Raw genomic sequence first — 17,892 nt, 5'->3', positions numbered from 1 at the left:
AACCTTCTTCAGTCATCAGTGACGTCCTCTGACTAAGACACTGTCTAGAATATGTATCCCAATGCACTGCAGGTCATGGACTTTGAATCCTGTGCTCATCGCTTAGCTTCCCTTTTATGTAGGATGTCTGAAGCAAAATTTGGAAGGAACATTTATGTGGCATTCCCATACATCAGTTGCATAATGTGTTAAAGTTTGAGTGAAGACGGAGTCAAAAAGATGAAGTGAAAGTAGTAAGTGACATTTGAAACCACAGTTGGAAGAGGGAGTTTTTCCTGAGCAGTTCAAACAAGGCAACTTTGCAAGTTCATTGCTTGTGAGGGGAGTGTCCATTTTCTTCCTCCCTTTTTTGGTGGGCAGATGTTTCTATATCTCTTCTCCTGCACTGTGAAAGGCAGTTAGTCATGAAGGAAACTTTAAAGACACAGTGTTCAGGGAGGAAATCGGATAGATAATGCAAACCATCTGAGCTGTGGCGTGATAGTGGGAAACACACATTCACTTCCTCTGTCTTGTGCCGGAAATGCTTCAGAATGTAGTTTTTGCTAAAATACTAAAGAATGTTTTACCATAGTTGACAAACTGCATTGCAAGTGTATTGTGTGTAAGTGTATTTGTCCAGTATGAACTGGGGAAAACCAGGGAAAACCGGGGAAAAACTGTTACCAAACATTTATCTTACCAAAGATATTCTACATTAAATGCAAGTGCAACTCATTTATTTTTATACCAACTGTTTTATTTTATATTTGCAATTGTATTTAAATTGCATCCTCACGGAAACATGCCTAACTTGACAGTCGACCGATAGGACAGCAGTAATTGAGCAGGATACTATTGTTTCTTCACGTTTAGTCATCCAGGGCCATTTACGATTAATGGCTCAACTGCATTATACAAATGGAGCAGTGGTTGTGGCTGTGCTGAAGCCAACGTCTCGGGATCCTTCAGGAAACAGCCTGACGAGATTCCTTTGAAATATATTTTACTCTGTCATCCATATATTTATTTTATGTTTGAAAATATATATACGGTGAGCTTAATTTCTACAATATATTTTGCCGACACATACAACACATTTATAGATTTCAGCTTAAAATATATTTAAAATATATCCCATATATTAAAAAAATCCAAAAAGAGTGGAATTTTGGCTTGTGAAATATATAAGCATCACACATTTCTACCAGATATACAAAAATATAGGTAACACTTTACAATAACTGGTACCAATTCCTAATGAACTAATTTATGAATACCACAGGAATAACTCAAAATAACACTTCTATAGAGTTCTGTTGTTGATCTGTCCCCCTCTCCCTGACCCTGACCCTCACCAGTTTATACATGTGATTAACAGCAGAACTCAGATGAAGTGCACAAGGTACTCATGTGTTATTCCTGTGCTATTCATGCATCAGTTCACTATGAATCAGCACCCATTCTTGTGAAGTGTGACTAAACTATATATCTGCTCCTTACGGGATTGTTCTCTAAGGCAGATAGAGGACAGATCAAGTGTCGGACAGAGATGCACTTCCTGAGGGAGGAAGAATTATTTTATATACTTGTTTTATCCTACTTCATAGGCTTTTCCTTTCAGGTACTAAGTTTAATTGATCATATAAGCATCGAGAGCGAATGGTGAAACCAGCAGACAATTTCATTTTATTTTTTAAATGATAAACTACTAAAACAGTGGGTCTCAACCCCAGTCCTGGAGGACCCCCTACCCTGCTGTTTTTTCTTCCAACCGAGCTCTCAATTACTTAACCAAATCCTTAATTGAACTAATTACTTGCTTATATTTGATTTTTTAAATAGTTTAATTGATAAAATGTTGGTTCCTTAATAAGATACATTCCTTATATAATGTTTTACTTAACTTAAAAGACACCAACTAATTAACTAAAATATTAGTTAAGTAATTGAGAGCTAGGTTGAAAGAAAAAATAGCAGGGTAGGGGGTCCTCCAGGACCGGGTTGAGAACCACTGCACTAAAGGGTATTGCAAGACCCATTTTCTGGCAGGATTGTCTTGAGTCTGGTTGCCAATGTACACTGTATTTTACACATGGCATGCATAAGTACAGTGTGGTCCACATGTGCATCCAGGTGTTGTTTTTGCACTCCAAAGGATTTCATGGGTCAGATGTCAGAGCCGTACTTAAAGAATGCTTTGGCCTGTCTGGGAATCTCATATTTTGATTACAGTGATATTCAAACATCCAAGGGCAAATTGATTCTGGTTCAGCAGGCTAACTCTGGCATTGATGTGACCCTGTAGAAAGAAAGGGGACAAAAGTTATAACATGTTGGCTTTTCTGATATCCACTTGCCACCCTACCATTTGTAACTGTGAGCTTAATGTAGCCAAACAAGTCTGTACACAGTCCCCCCTGAAGATATTGACTTTGCATTCATAAATGTCAGCCCATTCCGTGGAGTTAGTAATCTGTCAGGCCTAGAAATTGATATGTATTAATTTAAATGCGCAAGAGAACTGTATTTGCTTAATTTGTGAATGGAGATAATTTCAGATGCTGAATTGTGTGGTAGGGCCCCGGTTGTACAGTGCTCTTGTGGTGTTGTAGACTCAAATACCTGTGAACAATGAGCCCCATTGCAGCTCTGCTGTTTTGAAATGCATTGTTCAATGTCATAAAGAAGAAAAAATAAATGAATAAACTTCCTTCTAGTTCTTAACCCAAATACGAATCATAAAATACAGATACAACATAAAACTAGCAGAGTGGAGTAGTGGTCAGGGCTCTGCACTCCTGAGCGGAGGGTTGTGGGGTCAATCCTAGATGGGCAACACTGTTATTGTACCCTTGATCAAGGTACTGTGCTTAGAGTGCTCCAGTAAAAACCCAGCTGTATAAATAGGTAATTGGATGTAAAAGTAATGTGCCAACAATGACAGCAACTTAAAATAAGCAGCACTTGCTCCCCTTTTGTTCTCCTCTCCCAGCCCATCCAAACAGGAGAAATGCTTAAACCTCTTGTGTAGATTTAGCTGGTATATCCCTAAGCCATGATTGCAGGAAAACCATGGAGATAAACCTGGGGTCTGACATTTCAGAGTTAATACTGTATCAATACTTTAAGTACTTACCGGCGGGATGAATTTCAGAGGTAATTTAACCGGGCCATCAAAAGACACAAGCTCTGCAAAGTAAGGGTTACTCATATCAATATGACGTTCCAAAAACAAAGGACAACAACACAATGAAGACTGAGAGTATAAAAGACCAATGCACTTCAGTCATTTCACAAGTACCTTGCGTGTGTTCAGGACTAAGCAAATCTGCTCTGAGTGCAGGCTCTAGAGCACACTGATGTAACTCACCTCCTCTTTTTCGCCCACAAAACAGGAATCTTTGAAATGAGGGCTCACAGACATTATAATCGTACTCCAGGATATCTCTCCCATTCTGGTAAAGATGTAGAGATAAATGGAGTTCTTCAATAGCTTGCCCTGGAACAAAGAAATTAAAGTAATATGCAGTATCAGTGATAAAGGCTAATAAAGAAAATTGTTGTTGGCAATGCAGGTATACTTGATACTTATTAGTCTCACAGCTGTTATTTGTAGTTTAACGTTTAACACAAATGTATAATTGTTTCATTTTGGGGAACCTTTACAAACAATTGATTGTCATTGCTTTAGCTACTAGTCTTACAACTCATAAAACAAACCGTGAAATGTACTGTTTGACTGCAGGGATTTTGTCTATCTTCACGAAAGTGCTGTGACAAATAATAATCTATAATAATAATAATAATAATAATAATAATAATAATAATAATAATAATAATAATAATAATAATAATAATAACTGACCATAGATCAAAATATATAAAAATCATTTAAAGCATTTTGCTATCTGATAATTAATTAATTAATAATTGAATAAGGTTTTCACTTACGTAGCAGAATGGACATTCGCAGGTTCACCGTCTTTTGCAACAGATTGCAAGGGTCAATGCTTAGGCCAACATCCTGCAATGGATCTGTTGAGACATCAGGAGAAAAGCAGTTTTTAAGGACTCCACACAACAATAACTATTACTGGCATGGCTGGGTGGCTTTGTGGAAGATACACTCCTCTTGGATTCATCAGCTTCAGAGGCTTGCTACCATAAAAATTAAGTTTGTAAACTTTGGTTTGGCTTTACATGGGGTACCTTTTCAGTTTACTAGCTTTAAAATGGTGCGATTTCCAGAGTTTCCCATAACCACAAAACTCTCATGTCACATGATCAAACACATTCCTGCCTCTAGTTCAGGGCTGCCCTGCATATATTAGGTTTTTAATATCTTCAATTTGACTTTTCTTTATGAAACAGTTGATATACACTCACCTAAAGGATTATTAGGAACACCATACTAATACTGTGTTTGACCCCCTTTCGCCTTCAGAACTGCCTTAATTCTATGTGGCATTGATTCAACAAGGTGCTGAAAGCATTCTTTAGAAATGTTGGCCCATATTGATAGGATAGCATCTTGCAGTTGATGGGATTTGTGGGATGCACATCCAGGGCACGAAGCTCCCGTTCCACCACATCCCAAAGATGCTCTATTGGGTTGAGATCTGGTGACTGTGGGGGCCAGTTTAGTACAGTGAACTCATTGTCATGTTCAAGAAACCAATTTGAAATGATTCGACCTTTGTGACATGGTGCATTATCCTGCTGGAAGTAGCCATCAGAGGATGGGTACATGGTGGTCATAAAGGGATGGACATGGTCAGAAACAATGCTCAGGTGGGCTGTGGCATTTAAACGATGCCCAATTGGCACTAAGGGGCCTAAAGTGTGCCAAGAAAACATCCCCCACACCATTACACCACCACCACCAGCCTGCACAGTGGTAACAAGGCATGATGGATCCATGTTCTCATTCTGTTTACGCCAAATTCTGACTCTACCATCTGAATGTCTCAACAGAAATCGAGACTCATCAGACCAGGCAACATTTTTCCAGTCTTCAACTGTCCAATTTTGGTGAGCCTGTGCAAATTGTAGCCTCTTTTTCCTATTTGTAGTGGAGATGAGTGGTACCCGGTGGGGTCTTCTGCTGTTGTAGCCCATCCGCCTCAAGGTTATACGTGTTGTGGCTTCACAAATGCTTTGCTGCGTACCTCGGTTGTAACGAGTGGTTATTTCAGTCAAAGTTGCTCTTCTATCAGCTTGAATCAGTCGGCCCATTCTCCTCTGACCTCTAGCATCAACAAGGCATTTTCGCCCACAGGACTGCCGCATACTGGATGTTTTTCCCTTTTCACACCATTCTTTGTAAACCCTAGAAATGGTTGTGCGTGAAAATCCCAGTAACTGAGCAGATTGTGAAATACTCAGACCGGCCCGTCTGGCACCAACAACCATGCCACGCTCAAAACTGCTTAAATCACCTTTCTTTCCCATTCAGACATTCAGTTTGGAGTTCAGGAGATTGTCTTGACCAGGACCACACCCCTAAATGCATTGAAGCAACTGCCATGTGATTGGTTGGTTAGATAATTGCATTAATGAGAAATTGAACAGGTGTTCCTAATAATCCTTTAGGTGAGTGTATATATATATATATATATATATATATATATATATATATATATATATATATATATATATCTATCACAGATCTATACCTATTTTTTTTGTTATTTTCTAGTTCAATTGGCTGACTCGACTACTTGGACAACAGACTGGCAATATTTATTTTAACTGTCGCCAGTTTCTCCTCCCTGTCAGTAGGTGGCGTGGGAGACTAAGGCGTCCTGTCTGTTCAGAATAAACGAGTCAGCAATTACTAAGAAGTTAAAAGTCTCTGTTTTTTTTAAATTATTTTACAGTCACAGAGATCCCAGCTATTTCATATAACATAAGAACACACCAACCAAGCTGCCTAATAATAGCAACACAATGATCATCAATCTTACTTTTTTAAGGAAGAATACACCCCATACAAAATATTTTATTTAGCTAGACAATAATTGTACCATTTACTCTTCTGAAATCTTCAGGAACATATGGAACATCTGTTGTTGTATAAATCCATACATTCAATTAAACAAAGGAGAGACCCACATTAAGATGCAGTGGCAGCTGAATTCATGGCAAGCTCTTATCCTGTCAAGAACACAGACAGACATTTAAACAGAGGTAAACTCACCACAGCTTGTATAATAGACCTGCAGGTCTTCTTGATAGCACAAGGTGTGTGTTGGCCAACTAGGCTGTCCTCTGTGTTTCTTTATTAAAGTTATAATGAGAAACAATATTAAAAAAGCCTTCATGATCCAGGGTCTTACTGTGTGAAGGCAACTCAAGAACAATATGCTTTTTTGTTTTGTTTTTGGGGAAGTATTACAAAACGGTGGAGAGTACAGTTACATGTACTCATATGCTTTGTCATCTTCTACCTCAAGTGTTGGCTTTCAGTTCCCACTTTCTGGCCTGCACACTTTAAAGTGTTCCAGCCTATGCAACCTTGTGACCTGGAGTGCAGATGCAGCAATGCTTTAGATCTGAATACCTGTGGTCAGATCTACTTCAGCTTCAATAACAGGGACAATAAGAGTAACATGTAGAATTTAAAGTACCTGAAGATATGTTGTCTGCATGTGACAGTACTTTTTGAATTATATACTAATGGATATGTGCTATGTTTATGGTAGCATGCAGGTTCATATTAGTGCTAGTTTGTAATCAAAGTAGTAATAGTATAATTTAGGTTAGGTGTATGCATCAGTAATAGTATGTAAAAGTAAATATGTTAGTAGCTGTAGTATAAAAGCAGGTGTGCTCATGTTCATTAAAGTATTTAAGTATACTATGAATATATATTTAATTATTATTATAATTTTAATGATTATTGATCATACAATGGAAATAGCCCCAAGAGTAATTAATCTGTTTTTACATCATAAACGGATGGAAATGGAAAAGACAGTGTGGTAGAAAGCAACTTAAAAGTGTTCCCTACAATGTGGCCAGATGTACAATAGGTATTGTATTTGTATGATAATTTAAGCCTCTGTATGATTTATGATCAATAATGAAATACGATCTAAAAAGATTTAAGATTTTGATTTAAGTTAAACATTTATTTTCAGAGATTCATTGTATTTTTTGTGCAGTGGAAGGTACAGGTCAGGTATGAGCCAGGCCAAATATTAACGCTCCACATTTAATATGTGCTGAGAAGGGAGTGCAGGTACCCATCTAACCAAATAACTTGGTGGCAACATTGCAATAAAGTGAGCACAGAGCAGTATAATGTGGTGGCAACAGAAACAGGTAGATTGACTAAAATAACTACATTGAAGAAATAATATTCACAATTGTCAAAATACACAGAAGAAATAGAGAATAAGTACAATTAAAAAAAAACATAATTTAACTGGAGAATAATCTAAACTGTTGCACTTGATATCTATGGTTCCAGAGGGACAACACTATTGTGCAACAGAGACCAGTAATGATTCTGTGTGGTCAGTGTAAAACGTTTCTGCATTTTTCTCACATTATCTTTGTCAGAATCAAACGACAACTAAATTACAACCTCACACAACATTGTCAGAATGAAATGTGTTAGTAAAACTGGAAATGTATCTATGGCCTTCTGTGTGAAAAAGGTATTGCAGTGTTAGTATTTCTGTTCTTACTGGGAGTCTTGAAAAGAAAAGTTAAATGGTCAAATTCCTGAGGTGCTTGTTCCAACTGAAGTAAGCGAGATATCATATCACCATCTTGCGGTGGGAATTTTCATGGTTGTCAGTTGATTTAACATGGAACCTATTATTGACATAGAGGGGGCGGTTTGTGTACAGGTGTTCAGTATCGTGATAAAGGTTATTTATTGTCTGTCTCTGCTTTCTTGTAAAGCTCTGAAATATTTTCTAAAATAGTAATGAAATGAGCACGTACATTCTGGGTTTGACCACACCACAAATACATAAGTAAATGAATAAGTAAATATAAAAATGTAGAGGACAAGACCAAAAGGTCTTCAAACCAGTGAAAACTCTGCCACAAGATGGTACTGTTGGATAGTGAGTGAGATGGAACAGGCCATTAGAGCGGAGCAGTAACTTGTTGTAAAAGTTTAAAGGTGCCGTAAGCACCATTTTATGCAATAAGCACAATTCTTGGTAGAAAGGTTTTAATTTATCAAACACATAGACACATTAAAATTTGGTTAAATATTGAATTAAACATTTGTCCTAAGCTAGAACATAAAACAGTGCATATTTAATTTGTTGGCAGAATTATTATATTAGAGTGTTGCTGTGTTGCTAATACTATCACTTTCTGTCACATACACACTCACACAAACACAAACACACACACACTTTTTCTTTCTCACTCACACTCTCTCTCAGACACACACACTTTCTATCTCTCACTAACATTCTCTTTCTCGCACACACAAAGACACACACACAATTTCACTATTTCAAGTGCCTCAGGGATATCACTCAAATTCATACAGGGTGTGGCAGGTACAGGAGTACAGTGAGGCTCATATTACAATTAGGCACCTGATTCGCACAGACCCCCACACAGGCAACAAACGCCACCTTGACCAATCACCACTCTCCTGGTTTCTGCAGGTCTCTTCCCATACAGAACAAATATATTATTATTATTATTATTATTATTTATTTCTTAGGAGACGCCCTTATCCAGTGCAAAAATACAGAAACTTATATATATATATATATATATATACATATATATATATATATATATATATATATATATATATATATATATATACACTCACCTAAAGGATTATTAGGAACACCATACTAATACTGTGTTTGACCCCCTTTCGCCTTCAGAACTGCCTTAATTCTACGTGGCATTGATTCAACAAGGTGCTGAAAGCATTGTTTAGAAATGTTGGCCCATATTGATAGGATAGCATCTTGCAGTTGATGGAGATTTGTGGGATGCACATCCAGGGCATGAAGCTCCCGTTCCACCACATCCCAGAGATCTGGTGACTGTGGGGGCCAGTTTAGTACAGTGAACTCATTGTCATGTTCAAGAAACCAATTTGAAATGATTCGACCTTTGTGACATGGTGCATTATCCTGCAGGAAGTAGCCATTAGAGGATGGGTACATGGTGGTCATAAAGGGATGGACATGGTCAGAAACAATGCTCAGGTAGGCCGTGGCATTTAAACGATGCCAAATTGGCACTAAGGGGCCTAAAGTGTGCCAAGAAAACATCCCCCACACCATTACACCACCACCACCAGCCTGCACAGTGGTAACAAGGCATGATGGATCCATGTTCTCATTCTGTTTACGCCAAATTCTGACTCTACCATCTGAATGTCTCAACAGAAATCGAGACTCATCAGACCAGGCAACATTTTTCCAGTCTTCAACTGTCCAATTTTGGTGAGCTTGTGCAAATTGTAGCCTCTTTTTCCTATTTGTAGTGGAGATGAGTGGTACCCGGTGGGGTCTTCTGCTGTTGTAGCCCATCAGCCTCAAGGTTGTACGTGTTGTGACTTCACAAATGCTTTGCTGCATACCTCGGTTGTAACGAGTGGTTATTTCAGTCAAAGTTGCTCTTCTATCAGCTTGAATCAGTCGGCCCATTCTCCTCTGACCTCTAGCATCAACAAGGCATTTTCGCCCACAGGACTGCCGCATACTGGATGTTTTTCCCTTTTCACACCATTCTTTGTAAACCCTAGAAATGGTTGTGCGTGAAAATCTCAGTAACTGAGCAGATTGTGAAATACTCAGACCGGCCCGTCTGGCACCAACAACCATGCCACGCTCAAAATTGCTTAAATCACCTTTCTTTCCCATTCAGACATTCAGTTTGGAGTTCAGGAGATTGTCTTGACCAGGACCACACCCCTTTGCATTGAAGCAACTGCCATGTGATTGGTTGGTTAGATAATTGCATTAATGAGAAATTGAAAAGGTGTTCCTAATAATCCTTTAGGTGAGTGTATATATACACCGATCAGCCATAACATTATGACCACCCACCTAATATTGTGTAGGTCCCCCTTTTGCTGCCAAAACAGCCCTGACCCGTCGAGGCATGGACTCCACTAGACCTCTGAAGGTGTGCTGTGGTATCTGGCACCAAGACGTTAGCAACAGATCCTTTAAGTCCTGTAAGTTGTGAGGTGGGGCCTCCATGGATCGGACTTGTTTGTCCAGCACATCCCACAGATGCTCGATTGGATTGAGATCTGGGGAATTTGGAGGCCAAGTCAACACCTTGAACTTGTGAGACATCAGACCAGGCCACCTTCTTCCATTGCTCCGTGGTCCAGTTCTGATGCTCACGTGCCCATTGTAGGCGCTTTCGGCAGTGGACAGGGGTCAGCATGGGCACCCTGACTGGTCTGCGGCTACGCAGCCCCATACACAACAAACTGTGATGCACTGTGCATTAACTTTTTCAGCAATTTGAGCTACAGTAGCTCGTCTGTTGGATCGGACCACACGGACCAGCCTTCGCTCCCCACGTGCATCAATGAGCCTTGGCCGCCCACAACCCTGTCGCCGGTTCACTGCTTTTCCTTCCTTGGAGCACTTTTGATAGGTACTGACCACTGCAGACCGGGAACACCCCACAAGAGCTGCAGTTTTGGACATGCTCTAACCCAGTCGTCTAGCCATCACAATTTGGCCCTTGTCAAAGTCGCTCAGATCCTTACGCTTGCCCATTTTTCCTGCTTCTAACACATCAACTTTGAGGACAAAATGTTCACTTGCTGCCTAATATATCCCACCCACTGACAGGTGCCATGATAACGAGATTATCAGTGTTATTCACTTCACCTGTCAGTGGTCATAATGTTATGGCTGATCAGTGTGTATATATATATATATATATATATCTTATATATGGTAAGATTGTGGGATCCTTAAATTTTTTTTACATATTAAATATATTTTAGTCTGTCATACATATATTTACTTTATAAGTTAAAAATGTTTGGTGAGGTTACAGTTTTTCTTGATTGCTTGAGCACATTTGTCCAGACAGAATTCACTTTTTCAAAACAATGAACACACTGCCCCAAACTAAAACACGTTGGCCAAAATTAAACATTTAATTTGCAAAATGCACCAAAGCCCCATTCAGACTGAAATGCCAGCGAAATGCAGGCCACATTTGCCTGCTTTTTTCCTATTGCACCCCAATTCACACTGGCTTTGAAAGCTGGTAATATGCAGGCATGTACCCATTCACACAGAAAACAGAGATTGCCGGCATTAGCACTGCAGCCTTGGGAATGAGACGCTACAGAAGCATGTGGATTAGGGAGAGGAGATACAGACCGATATTCTGGACGTGTTTGTACAAGTTCGATCATTTCCCCATTGTGTTTACTGGTCTATTGGTTCTGACCAGGGCACCGGTTCGGTTCAGACTCACTAGCAAGAACAAATAGTAAGAAGGGAAACATAAACAATACGTCAATCTAGGGTGTGTTTTCGCGCTATGCCCAGTTCATCAGTTGTATGGTTGTGTGTTTTTGTGGTGTGATCACTGGATCCAGTGGTCACAGATTATTTGAACGAGTGAACCCAGTATGAGACTCGGCTCTCAGTTCATGGTCGCATAATGAGAGGCATTGTGTGGGGTCCTGACATATACTGCAGCAAAGTTAAATCAACTAAAATAAATGTCTATCTACCAAAAGTCAATTGCAATTGATTGATTTCTCACAACAACTTATTTTATTATACATTTTTGAAAGTTTGACAGTACTGCCTTTTTTTTTAACCTCCGCCATGTTTAGCGACCCAGACCGTTTTTCGGTCACCAGCAGCAGCAACTACAATGGTCACAAGTTCTTTGTCAAACTTTGCTTAACCGGATTGTGTTGTGGTTAAAACATGAAAATGCGCGGAAATTCTGAATGGTTACGTCGGTTAGGTAATGCACTGTGTCAACAACACAAGGACGTGACGTGTCATATGCCGGCATTCATTTTCCTGCTCCATTCACACAGACCCATTGCTGGAACAATGCTAGCATTTAGACTAAGTCCCGAGGTGGAAAATTGCTGGTGTCCAAATGCAGGCATAAACCCTTTCACACAGACCTTGCTGGCAACAAAATGCCACCAAAAAGCCAGCATAAGTTTCTGTGTGAATGGAGTATAAGACTCTCAAAACAGCAAATTCAGAAACAATTTCACTCAACAGCAAAAAGTAGGCTGACAAAAGATAATACTCTATTATTTGGCCTGGCACTGATTGTGGCACTGTGACCAACGATGTTCCTCCCACATCTCCTCACTCTGTGCAAATGTAATCCAGCTTCATCCACATATATCAATACATGTGGCAACACATTTGCCTGAAGGGAAACACAAAATGAACAGGTAGCCATTCTAACTGTCACATCTAAATATTGTAATGAAATCCAGTACTGTACAGAATGAAACCAAATCTCCTTCACTCTGTCACTGTTCCTGTCAAAGGTACCTGTACAGCTGCTGTTGATTCAAGAACTGGTTGTCACACTGACACTATACATTGTAAAATATTTGATATTCTTGTCTATTTGTAGTCTGGATCTCCCTCAAACATACTGAGTTGATTGAAACCACTATATCTACAATGGCAGCCTCCTGTTCAGTGTTGAAGACTCTTTCTTGGCCACCAGAGCAAGGTTGTCTTTCAGTTCTATAAATGGACATAATACAATTTTGATGGTCAAGGAGGGTGATGGAAAAAATCCTCATGTGTATATCATATAGTAATACAGTGTAGTAATACATGATCACTGTACCTATTCTCATTTCTGAATACTCTAATTATTGATGCCACAGTTTACCTACTTAGATTGGGCTGCATGCTCTGCCCAGCCTCTGACATTGAAATTGCATCATTTATCACATGGTCAATGTGATCTATTTCCAACATAAAATAAATATATGCATTACAAACTAATAAATATTTAAAATTAATTATATCTATTTTCATTATACAAAAGAGGTTGCAATTTTGGCATCTAAAAATATAAGGATCATGCATTTCTACCACATATTAAAAATATACATTTGTTCCCTAGAGTTATGGGATTTCTAAATTACTACATCTATACAATAATTACCATCAAAAACAACAGGTTTTAAAAATGATGTGCTGACAGCTGCCTGCCCTTAAATCCATTCAAATGTTAAGACATCATATTTAGATTAGAGAATGGTGCAATACCAGCATAAAAACTGCTCCTTCAATGTCTCTTGAGAAAGTGAAAACATTTTCATCCCCCAAAAGGTTTCAACCGACTCTCCTTTTCTTAGCTGTATTTCAGTAATATTTCTAGAAGTTTCCATCATTTTAACTGCTAGGGTATCTATTTTAAAATAGAATTCACTCCTCGAAAAAAGCCAAACAAATTGAGTTCTTAGTTTCTTATTTTCTCGATCAGCAATCAAAGTATGCATAGCTATCTTGGGGCAGGTTGCCAAGAGTTGTCATTTGCATTTGCGACAAATATGCTAATATATGTCTGGATAACTTCACATCATGTCGAATGCCTGGTGCGGGGCTGATGTGGGCTCCATCGCCGGTTACCGAGAGCCTCTGCAGATCTCCAGGAATGTCAATCAGTGAGTCCAACTGAACCAAGATGTCTCTCGACAGCATCTCCCCAGATTGAAATTCTCGAGACAGGCACATTTATAGATTACAAACACTTCTGAATGCAGTGAGTGTTGAAAAGCAGCACAGAATATAAAATCACAAATGCAAATTGACATTTAAGAATTAAAATTTATAATTTTCCTTAAAGCAGCTCCCGTGGTGTGGAGTTATGTGGAGTGCACACAACCCTAAATTGTAACTCTTTTAGGAGTGCAATCGGAACTTTGGTTAATGTTAATGTTATGCCTTAATGCCCACATTTCTATAACAATATTAAAATAACAATAGTGCATACATACATATATGTATATATAAATATATATATACATATATCACAAACACTTAATTGTTAATTTTCTCCCATTGCATTTTTGATATATATTCTTTCAACCAGATGGAGAGATACATTTTTGCCACTGTTGTATTTCTGTTAATTTGCCTAACTTTCTCTTTTTTATTAAACTTCAGCAAATTGGAACATGACTGTCTCTTTAATAAAACAGAAACAATCTTTGTATTACCATCAAAACAGCCTCTGTATTTTAGCTTGCTATGAAGTTTCTACACCAGCAGCAGCAACTACAATTTTAAACCAATGAGATACACTCAAATATATTTACAATACATTTAATCAATTTTAAATATACAATAGGGGTCAGATGAAAAATATAAGGATCACAAATTACAACCATATATTAAACATATATATTTGCTACAAAAATAATTTAGTTTTTTCTGATTGCTAAATGTAAATGTGCAAACGAGACCTCTCAAGAAGCAAAGACAACACATTTCCTTTCTTATTCAGACACTGGGAGGCTTCAAAGCTTCTTGTCTTTGTGTTCCCTTTCTTTTCATTTAAAAAAGATAACACTATTGCACAATTAGCAATCCCTTCATTTCCCTCCTAATTACTCTTAAAGGAGTATAAGAAAAAAAGAAGAAGAACAATCTGAACTGGAGCAAAATCTGTTGTCTGTTGTTGAAATTCAGACAAATCTTTTTTTGTGTGTGTGTGTTTTTGCTATTCAAAATTTTTAATTTGTTTTTGCTGTCCCGTTTTTTGGCTTGTACTTTAATACATGTATGGGTGAATGTAGTAAAGGTATGCCTTTGATATGAAATAACTTAATTTCATACGTCTCAATCAGTTTGGTTTCAGAATTGGGCAAGACATGGAGCCTGGCATACATTATTGGGGGGGACAATGTAACATTCTCTCAACATTGGGTGGGATGCGTCCCCTTGCCCCCCTCTTAACCTATGCCTATGGTCTCAATAACTGGTATTTAGCTATGAAGGATTGTAAGTATTTGTTTGTGATTTGAACATTCCTCCTTCTCACTCTCAAGGAAGGCTTTTTACTCCATGTCTATGGCTGTGACATAAAACAGCTGAAGAGAAGAGCAATGAAAGAGTTGCTCATAAAATGCAGAGTTGTGGAGATAAGTTGAGGAATTGAAAGTTGTGAGAGGCACGGCACACCCTGCAATCTTTCTAATGCCACCCATAGCACTTTCTAAGAACAAGCAGCTGCTGCTCTCCTGACAGTAGTTCCTGTAGATTACAATTGTTTATTCTTTGCTGATCCCTGGTGAGTGTCACTGTGGTGACAGCCAGGAGAAAACCATAGTGAGCATTGCTTTTTCATTTAACAATTTTCATTGTCATTTAACAGATCCAAAAATAACAAAAACAAAAACTGAGAGATGGACTGGGCGTCAAACACAGTGGGTGCAGAGCTGCTTACAGTGAGGGAAAAAAGTATTTGATCCCCTGCTGATTTTATACGTTTGCCCACTGACAAAGAAATGATCAGTCAATCATTTTAATGGTAGGTGTATTTTAACAGTGAGAGACAGAATAACATCAAAAAAATCCAGAAAAACGCATTTAAAAAAAGTTATAAATTGATTTGCATGTTAATGAGGGAAATAAGTATTTGATCCCCTATCAATCATTAAGATTTCTGGCTCCCAGGTGTCTTTTATACAGGTAACGAGCTGAGATTAGGAACACTCTCTTAAAGGGAGTGCTCCTAATCTCAGCTCGTTACCTGTATAAAAGACACCTGTCCACAGAAGCAATCAATCAATCAGATTCCAAACTCTCCACCATGGCCAAGACCAAAGAGCTGTCCAAGGATGTCAGGGACAAGATTGTAGACCTACACAAGGCTGGAATGGGCTACAAGACCATCGCCAAGCAGCTTGGTGAGAAGGTGACAACAGTTGGTGCGATTATTCGCAAATGGAAAAAACACAAAATAACTGTCAGTCTCCCTTGATCTGGGGCTCCATGCAAGATCTCACCTCGTGGAGTTTCAATGATCATGAGAACGATGAGGAATCAGCCCAGAACTACACGGGAGGATCTTGTTAATGATCTCAAGGCAGCTGGGACCATAGTCACCAAGAAAACAATTGGTAACACACTACGCCGTGAAGGACTGAAATCCTGCAGCGCCTGCAAGGTCCCCCTGCTCAAGAAAGCACATGTACAGGCCCGTCTGAAGTTTGCCAATGAACATCTGAATGATTCAGAGGAGAACTGGGTGAAAGTGTTGTGGTCAGATGAGACCAAAATCGAGCTCTTTGGCATCAACTCAACTCGCCGTGTTTGGAGGAGGAGGAATGCTGCCTATGACCCCAAGAACACCATCCCCACCATCAAACATGTAGGTGGAAACATTATGCTTTGGGGGTGTTTTTCTGCTAAGGGGACAGGACAACTGCACCACATCAAAGGGACAATGGACAGGGCCATGTACCATCAAATCTTGGGTGAGAACCTCCTTCCCTCAGCCAGGGCATTGAAAATGGGTCGTGGATGGGGATTCCAGCATGACAATGACCCAAAACACACAGCCAAGGCAACAAAGGAGTGGCTCAAGAAGAAGCACATTAAGGTCCTGGAGTGGCCTAGCCAGTCTCCAGACCTTAATCCAATAGAAACTCTGTGGAGGGAGCTGAAGGTTTGAGTTGCCAAACATCAGCCTTGAAACCTTAATGACTTGGAGAGGATCTGCAAAGAGGAGTGGGACAAAATCCCTCCTGAGATGTGTGCAAACCTGGTGGCCAACTACAAGAAATGTCTGACCTCTGTTATTGCCAACAAGGGTTTTGCCACCAAGTACTAAGTCGAAGGGGTCAAATACTTATTTCCCTCATTAACATGCAAATCATTTTATAAATTTTTGAAATGCGTTTTTCTGGATTTTTTTGTTGTTATTCTGTCTCTCACTGTTAAAATACACCTACCATTAAAATTATAGACTGATCATTTGTTTGTCAGTTGGCAAACGTACAAAATCAGCAGGGGATCAAATACTTTTTTCCCTCACTGTATGTCACGGCACTCATTGTGCTCAAGTCACAGTGATGTCACTCCCCTAGGCTTGGCATATTTTTCCATTTGTCACTTGTTTGGGGCTATGCAAGATGCAGACAGATCAGACATATTTGTTGCATTGTGGTGACTGTCAGACCAGCTCACCTGCTCACTGATTGTGTTAGGAAGAAATGTCATTCAAACCTAGTGGGCCAATGGAGAGCCATGGCCTATGCCCCACCCTAAGCACCGCCCTCACGCCAAAACTGTGGCAAAACTCGTAAACTAACAACAAAAAATGAAAGCAAAGAAACTGGTGGAGAAAGCAAAGATTGCAGCATCATAACCAAAGACAGGGAGTCAGTGCTCTTGCTTTTATCATTATTTGCTTTCAATTTTTTTTTTTTTTGCTTTTGATATAATTATTTTTGTTTTCAATTCTATAAATTTTGCTGAACATAATTTTTTTCTCAACTTTCTTTTTTTTCGTTTACAATATTGTTTATTTTGAATTAGTTACTTATGGCGCTAATTTAAGCCCTTATATCTAACCTATAGATGTATTGCAGTATGTATGGAAATTCATCTTAATACTAGTACATTTCAGCTGCACTAAAAATTTACTTTATGACTGCAGCTTGGGGCCCAATGGGATTCAATGTGATCTCATTACTATCTTGCACAGACCTTTTAATACTCATGCCTGTGAAGTGGGACTCAAACTGTATGAGCTTGCCACATTGACGTCATTCCTCTCTGAGCACATCACGGTGACGTCGTCCCTCACTGAGCACATCACAGTGATGTCATCCCTCTCCGAGCACATCACGGTGACATCATCCATCTCTGAGCTCATCATTGCTCATCAGTGCTGCAGGTAAGTCTCCTTGCTCTCTCTGCA

The 17,892-nt window shown here is 39.1% G+C and overlaps 1 protein-coding gene across 1 annotated transcript; it reads right to left on the bottom strand.

Moving 5' to 3' along the window:
• Positions 1–717: 717 nt before the first annotated feature.
• ly86 (lymphocyte antigen 86) lies at positions 718–6,358 on the bottom strand. The gene is made up of 5 exons (XM_066724441.1): positions 6,182–6,358; positions 3,934–4,017; positions 3,353–3,481; positions 3,119–3,171; positions 718–2,281 (listed from the first exon to the last, which is right to left on the bottom strand). Exons 1-5 carry the CDS (start codon positions 6,303–6,305, stop codon positions 2,198–2,200), a joined length of 474 nt encoding a protein of 157 aa, XP_066580538.1. The 5' UTR covers positions 6,306–6,358; the 3' UTR covers positions 718–2,197.
• Between the last annotated feature and the right edge of the window lie 11,534 nt (positions 6,359–17,892).

Source organism: Amia ocellicauda, chromosome 2, assembly GCF_036373705.1.
Source record: "Amia ocellicauda isolate fAmiCal2 chromosome 2, fAmiCal2.hap1, whole genome shotgun sequence".
Taxonomy (NCBI): domain Eukaryota; kingdom Metazoa; phylum Chordata; class Actinopteri; order Amiiformes; family Amiidae; genus Amia; species Amia ocellicauda.
This window is presented reverse-complemented; position numbering and strand designations above follow the sequence as displayed.

Coding starts and splice junctions, on each gene's coding strand:
- ly86 (XM_066724441.1), bottom strand. CDS start 6,305: ATGAAGGCTTTTTTAATATTGTTTCTCATTATAACTTTAATAAAGAAA. Junction 4,018..6,181: donor GGTCTATTATACAAGCTGTG/GTGAGTTTACCT, acceptor ATGTCTCAACAG/ATCCATTGCAGGATGTTGGC. Junction 3,482..3,933: donor GCGAATGTCCATTCTGCTAC/GTAAGTGAAAAC, acceptor TCTTTGTTCCAG/GGCAAGCTATTGAAGAACTC.